This window comes from Etheostoma cragini, chromosome 14, assembly GCF_013103735.1.
Source record: "Etheostoma cragini isolate CJK2018 chromosome 14, CSU_Ecrag_1.0, whole genome shotgun sequence".
NCBI classification, from domain to species: domain Eukaryota; kingdom Metazoa; phylum Chordata; class Actinopteri; order Perciformes; family Percidae; genus Etheostoma; species Etheostoma cragini.
In genome coordinates, this window is record NC_048420.1 from 19,873,276 (window position 1) to 19,880,262 (window position 6,987).

Here is a 6,987-nt window from a genome sequence, read left to right on the forward strand (position 1 = left end):
TGTGTGTGTGTGTGTGTGTGTGTGTGTGTGTGTGTGTGTGTGTGTGTGTGTAGACACACACACACACACACACACACACACACACACACACACACACACACACTTTTATCCACAAGATGGCAGTCAAAGCTCACAAGACACATTACACTGCCACTTTACTTTTTTTAAACTGTTAACATCTCTGTGTTTGGGAAATTATTGTTTCTCATTTTGTATATATTTACCACTTTCCTGTTTACTTTCAGTTTATTCATTTGCATTACTGTCTGCACCAATTTATATTACTTTAGTTTTATTTTATGTTTATATTTTATCCCATTATCATTCCTTGCTTTATTTTATGTTTTAGATTTGATTTACAGTACTTGTGTGATTTTCGTTTTTACAGATGTTTAATGAGCATCGTTGGAGGGCACCTGAGGCCTAAGATTTTCATGCCAGTGACGGCTTCTCTGTAATTTGATAAGAAAGAACTTGAATAAAAGCAACCACTAAAGTCCATACATTGTCTCCATTTTGTGGCAGGTGATGGAGGAAATGATGTCAGTATGATCCAGGCTGCAGACTGTGGTATCGGAATTGAAGGAAAGGTAAAGACCACCGTAAACTGCATAAACAGTGACTACATCATGTGTTATCCTGTATTAAGGCCTGTAATATAATTCAGTTAAAGATTTCTGTGATAATCTGAAATACACATATTAAGTACTCAACTTATTAAGTACAGTAATAAAACTGATATCTTTACCAGAAGGCCACACGTCTTACTAAACTGTAAAGAACTAATGGGGCACTGGAACAGCCGTTAACAACACAAAGAAGTGTCTTATCACAACTTGTATTATGTCACACATGTTGTATCTGCCGTTATATGTAACTTACATTTTTTAATCAATTTCTAAAGAAGCAGATGACACTTAAATATCGTAATGTTTTACAACCCAGCAGCATGGCCTCTTTATGCTTGTGTGTAAACAGGAAGGGAAGCAGGCGTCCCTGGCCGCAGACTTCTCCATCACTCAGTTTAAGCACATCGGTCGCCTGCTCATGGTTCATGGCAGGAACAGCTACAAGCGCTCTGCAGCGTTGGGTCAGTTTGTCATGCACAGAGGCATGATCATCTCCACCATGCAGGTACAGACATCATTGGAACACTGACAGAATAGCTTTCTGCCAAAAGCTTGTTTTGCTAAATGAAGGTGCAATCAAAATGTGTGTAACCTCATTATTTGATCAAACATTTGGAGATTTTTTTTTAATGACTTTCAAAGCTGGGTGCTGAAACAAAAAACAACTTTTCACATTGTGGAAAACGCTATTTCTAAATAACTACCTTATGACACTAATTTTGTTTTGTATCCTCAGGCCGTCTTCTCCTCAGTATTTTATTTTGCCTCTGTGCCCTTGTACCAGGGTTTCCTCATGGTTGGGTATGTACCTTATCCAAATGTCTTTATGTGGTAAAATTAATTGAGGGCTCGCTGTTTTATAAATTCTCTAAGTTGCCTGTTTGGCATTATAAAGTTATTAATTACTTAAATACTACAGTATTTGGACAGAGATATGAAAAGGCTAACAATGGCTACTATCACAACAGCAACACATCACAAATGTGTTGGATATCTGATAATGTTATCCTCTAAACCACTTGGTTTTGTGCAGGTATGCCACCATGTACACCATGTTTCCTGTGTTCTCCTTGGTTCTGGACCAAGATGTAAAGCCAGAGATGGCTCTTCTCTACCCAGAGCTTTATAAAGACCTCACCAAGGTACACAGCCCTTTTTTAAAAGATGTGTGTGACTAAATGAATTGCCTTTAATTTCATTTTCTTCCCCTAACAACTTTCAGCAGGTCATGCCATGTGAACGTATAGTGTGTTGCTCTCATGGATGATGTTTCTCTCTTTCAGGGGCGCTCTTTATCTTTCAAGACTTTCCTCATTTGGGTTTTGATTAGTGTGTATCAAGGTAAGGTGCACACACTTATTCTTAAAGTTTTATTGTAGATGTTATATAAATACACAGTGTGCTAGCTTTGTCCAACCATCCATTCAACACCCAGAGTTCAGTTCACTGTCACATGTTACAAACTAAATCAGCAAATCCTCACATTTAAGAAGGAACGATTAAACGATTATTTAGATAGTTGCCAATACATGTTTCTTTCAATAAGTAAATGAATAAATGGACTCATTGTTTCAGATCTACTTTTAAGTAGCACATACTGTAGCTCTGGCTTTCTTCCTATGAGCTATCCTATGAGAAGAAGAATAACTCTACTTTTGGTTTGTTAAGTCCAGTATTGAGTGGACCGAGTTCTTCAAGGAGCCAAACCTTTTTCACTGCATACATCATGACTGGTGTCATGACAGATGTCTGGTACTGCAGACTGTCAAAGCAACTCTTTAACCACCATTTCATAATTTCCACTGTGTCTTAATGCCAGGGTCGTCGGGCCCCTTCAAACTCTGGGACAGTCAGTTTCTCAGTATCTAAGGTTTCCAACCATCGTCCGCTTTTACATGCAGGCTTTTGTCTGTCCAGTAAATCGATATTTCTGTAATCGCTAAGCCATGCAGCGTGCGAGAAAGATCTATGTTCCTGCTCAAGCGTGACTTCCTGACAGCTCCAGGTTTTTAATTAAAGAGCAATACCAGGTCTGGGGGGGGGGGCAAGAAAGAGAAACATAAAGACCAAGGGAAATATTAGGCACCAATCTAGGCTAATTTATTACAGAGTTTGACTCGCTGGAATGTGCTGCATAAGGACTGTATGAAAAAGCAATTATGTGATCAGTTATAGGCTATTAAGCTCAATTTGTGTTGTTTTATGATAAAATGAAGGGCTATCAAGATACAGCAGGCGCCCAAAGATGAGTGAGTGTCTGGGCACTTCTAGATGTTAATCACACAGAGACACAGTAGATCACGTTGTGCATCTTTTCCCGTCATCTCCAGACACATTAATCCTTTACTCAGCATCTCAGTCAGCTGATTGTGAAGCAGACTTAAGAAAGGTTAAAAAAGAAAGAAAGAACACATAAAGAAATATTGTTCTGCAGGAAATCCTCGAGCCTAGACACAACCCCCTTTTTATTGATGCTTAACAAGTAAACTCAACTCGGTCTGGTAACGATTTGTTTCCTTTGGCGCCACCAGGTGGCATCCTCATGTACGGCGCGTTGGTGCTGTTCGAGTCGGAGTTCGTGCACGTGGTCGCCATCTCCTTCACAGCCCTCGTCCTGACGGAGCTGCTGATGGTGGCGTTGACAATTCGCACCTGGCACTGGCTCATGGTGGTGGCCGAGTTCTTCAGCTTAGGCTGCTACCTGGCCTCGCTCGCCTTCCTCAACGAGTACTTTGGTACGTATATTTTTTATCCCCTGCTTATATATGGATTATTGATATTAATGATTGTCTGTTACATTCAAGCCATTGCCAAATGAGTTGCTACAAAGCTAATGAAGACTATTAGCTCCACAAAACTCTCTCTGTATTTTCAGTATGGCTTGAGTGAAGTTGAGTGAAGATAACTACCTCTTCTGAAAAGTCCATCATGTTTTTTTTTTGTTTTTTTTAAACCTTCGTGTCGTCCTTGGCTACTAGCAATTGTGTGAAGGGGGCGTGGGGGCTGTGTGCGGCTTGTAGCAGAAACTACGCATTATAGCATTAAGAGAATTAATTATTAATGAATTAATAGAATACTTTAATATTTGATTCAGAGATATATTTATGAAATTTGATTTGATGTGTTTCATGTGCCCAGGCATGATAAAAACTTGTCTTGTGTTGAGTTTTTTTTAATTAAAAAAAAGTTTTTAAAATTCTTTTAATTTGTTCTCTATAAAATGTCACAAAATAGAGAGAAATGCTCATTGTTGTTTCCCAGAAGTCAAGAGAAGGTATTCAGATTGCTTGCTTTGTCCAGCCATCCATTCAACCCCCAGAGAGGTTTAGTTTACTGTCACATGTGACAACAAAATCAGCAAATCCTCACATTTAAGAAGGATGATTAAACGATTATTAATGTAGTTGCCAATTCATGTTTCTGTCGAACCTATTAATGAATTAATGGACTCAATGTTTCAGATCTACTTTTATGTAGCACGTACTGTAGCTCTGGTTTTTTTCCAGTGAGCTTTCAGTACAGAAGAAGGATATCTTTACTTTTGGTTTGTTAAGTCCAGTATTGAGTGAACCGAGCTCTTCAAGGGACAACTGCTTTCTTCCCTGCACTTGCTTTGTGTTGATTTTGATTTGTCACTACCTGACACCCACATGTTGTGCAGTTGTTCAGCTCTGTGTTTATATTACTTCACCCCTCTGTCTCTCTCTCTCTCTCTCTCTCTCTTTCTTCATCTTTGTCCCTTTCTTTTTTCTCTGATCACTGCTAACCTTTGTCTACTGCACTCTCTATTTCTGCTGCATTTCCTTTGCTTCTGTATGTTGGCAACAGGCATAGGCAGGGTGTCCTTTGGAGCTTTCCTTGGTAGGTGTGCAGCCAGTAAATGAACCGCCTCATTCCCTCATGCAACTCACTGCATGTGTGTTATGTCTGTATGTTCCAGTGATGTTTTCCTGTGTCATCATTTTGTCTATTTCATTCCAGTTTGTGTCATTTCACTGTTGCGTAATCTCCCACACATCAAGGCACAACACATTCAACAGTATCTAATGTTGACTTTCTAAGCTACATCTCAACTGCTCATGTTGCTTTTACTTCTTGTGCTCAAGTGACGTTGACTCTTTCATTACTTGGTTTTATGCCCTTTCTCCTGTGGCATCACAACACAGTGCTAAGACATGTGCGCCTGAGCTGTTTTTTCTTCTCTTTGCTCTCCCAGACTTGTCGTTCATCACAACTTGGCCTTTCCTGTGGAAGGTGTCCGCCATCACGTTGGTCAGCTGTCTTCCTCTCTACATATTAAAATACCTGAAACGCAAGTTTTCCCCACCAAGCTACTCCAAACTATCCTCATGAGCCAAACTTGGATTACTCCAGTTTGTTTTGTTTGAGCTTTCCATTTCCTGCACTTTTTTTACTCGCTGATCTTCAGTGATGAACAGGTAAGGAACCACTGGAACAAATTGGAAAATGGAGAGAAATGAATTGTTCTTTGGATTATTTCACTGAGACTTGGGATTACTTGAAAAAAAAAACAGTAGCACATAAAAACAGACTATAAAAGGATGGATTCAGTCACGCAAAAGAAGGAAAGAAGGGCAAACTGGTGTAACTGACTGCACTTAGAACTTGCCCCCATTTTGTCAATCTGCCTTTTTTTTTTTTTTTTTTTTGAAGCATTTTAACAAATAGGCTTCAAATGTCATTTTATACAGTTGTGATGCATTTCTTTCAGTGTTTAAATTTTTACAAGTGGAGTTTTTTTTAAGTGTTATTTTTTATTCCAGCTATTAATTACAGCTTCCGGCCTGTGTCTTTGAACAGAGTTGAGTTGCTGTAAGGGATAAAAAAAAAAAAAAAGACTGCATTTATTTTAACGTTTTCCTGTTAAAGTTCTTGTAAGTAAAGCCTTCACGCGCAGCTTTGATCACAACGGCTGTCGATGTAAAACCTCACTGCTTTAAATGAGAACAGTTACGATGACATTCACAAAGAAAATGTTGGGCTTCAAACTGAATTCCTGTGTGTATGCTGCTTTATGTCCTTTACATTTTTAAGACGCAGAATGACATCATCAACCATCATCTCCGTAGTACAAAACCAGCACTCCATAGACTTACAGTAATGTTAATATAAAAATAAATAGAAAAGAACAGCACATAGCATCATTGTATTGTCCGCATATTTGGCCTTGATTACAGAATTTTGTCATTTAATGTCTGCCGGTGGCCACAGGTCCTCCTGTTGGGACATGGCAGCTGGCTCTGTGCCTCTTTATGACATACGTTAATGTACTGAAGCTGCATCTCACAGCATTTGGATGTTAAAACAATCAAAGTGTGGGTTAGTGTTTGTCTTTGTTACCTCGGAGGTCAGAGCTGAACTTCCAGTAGCTTGAATTGAACTGTTGAAATGCTGAATTACTTTTTCTGAAGGTAGAACCACTTTAAAAGTCCTGATGAAGGAGCCTGAGCCACTGCTTGCTGTAAAGGACGTGTTTTAGCCTTTATGGACAATATGACTCCCCTTGGCTTCGGTGTGACTTCGGCCTGTAGCAGACGTTGACGTTCAGGCTCTTTTTAAAGGAGGAATGAGTTTTATCATTCGCTCCATGTACTGGAAGTGTTGAACACGGTTTGAGCACAGTGGACACAAACCAGAGAGAAATGAGTTAAACAGATAAACCTTTAAATGTACAGTTCAGGAAACAGGGTGTGGCCTAGCTACGTTTATGAGTCAGGTTGTCTTTCCTTTCTGAATCCCAATTGAGTTAAACTCAGGTTGATCATTCCTAAACATAGCTGTATTATTTGGTTTCATTCGTGGCAACCGACCGTGCTGTAAAATGTAGCTACATTGTACGAAAAACAGACAAATAACGAAAGAGTTGGTGTGACTGCGACACTTTAATGCAAATTGCATTTAGGTTTTTCAATTTCAGATTCTTATGAAGTCTTTTTAGAAATTCCAAATGTTGATTCCTGTGTTTTCTGTTGAGATCTTGGTTCTGTGTTTGTGATGTTGTTTAATCTTTTCTTTCTCGTCAACTTGCTTTTCATAGAATTTCTAACATTTTGTCTGTTATAACATTGTTATTGATTCAAGAATAATAAAAAGGGAGAACAGATGCCAAAAGGTTCCCTTCCTCTGTATGTCTACAGGAACAGGAAGTCATCGTTAGGTTCATCATGTGGCCACTAGATGGAGATAGAGACTAAGCCCTTGACAGAAGAGAATGGGGCTTACATTAGACATTACAGTAAAATGCACAGTATTGACCTGTAGAGATATTGATCCAAGTTAAGTTTATAAGAAATAATATAGTTGAGTGGCCCATAACTTCATATGAAGTTTGTTAAAT

General features: G+C 38.9%; 1 protein-coding gene across 1 annotated transcript in view; it reads left to right on the plus strand.

Moving 5' to 3' along the window:
* The window catches only part of atp9b (ATPase phospholipid transporting 9B), a 41,657-nt gene extending 34,896 nt beyond the window's left edge, over positions 1-6,761 (plus strand). Inside the window, 8 exon segments of the mRNA XM_034891669.1 lie at positions 526-590; positions 979-1,134; positions 1,366-1,430; positions 1,663-1,771; positions 1,913-1,970; positions 3,161-3,364; positions 4,458-4,490; positions 4,846-6,761. Coding sequence (XP_034747560.1) covers positions 526-590; positions 979-1,134; positions 1,366-1,430; positions 1,663-1,771; positions 1,913-1,970; positions 3,161-3,364; positions 4,458-4,490; positions 4,846-4,982 — 827 coding nt within the window. The 3' untranslated portion in view covers positions 4,983-6,761.
* Positions 6,762-6,987: the final 226 nt, after the last annotated feature.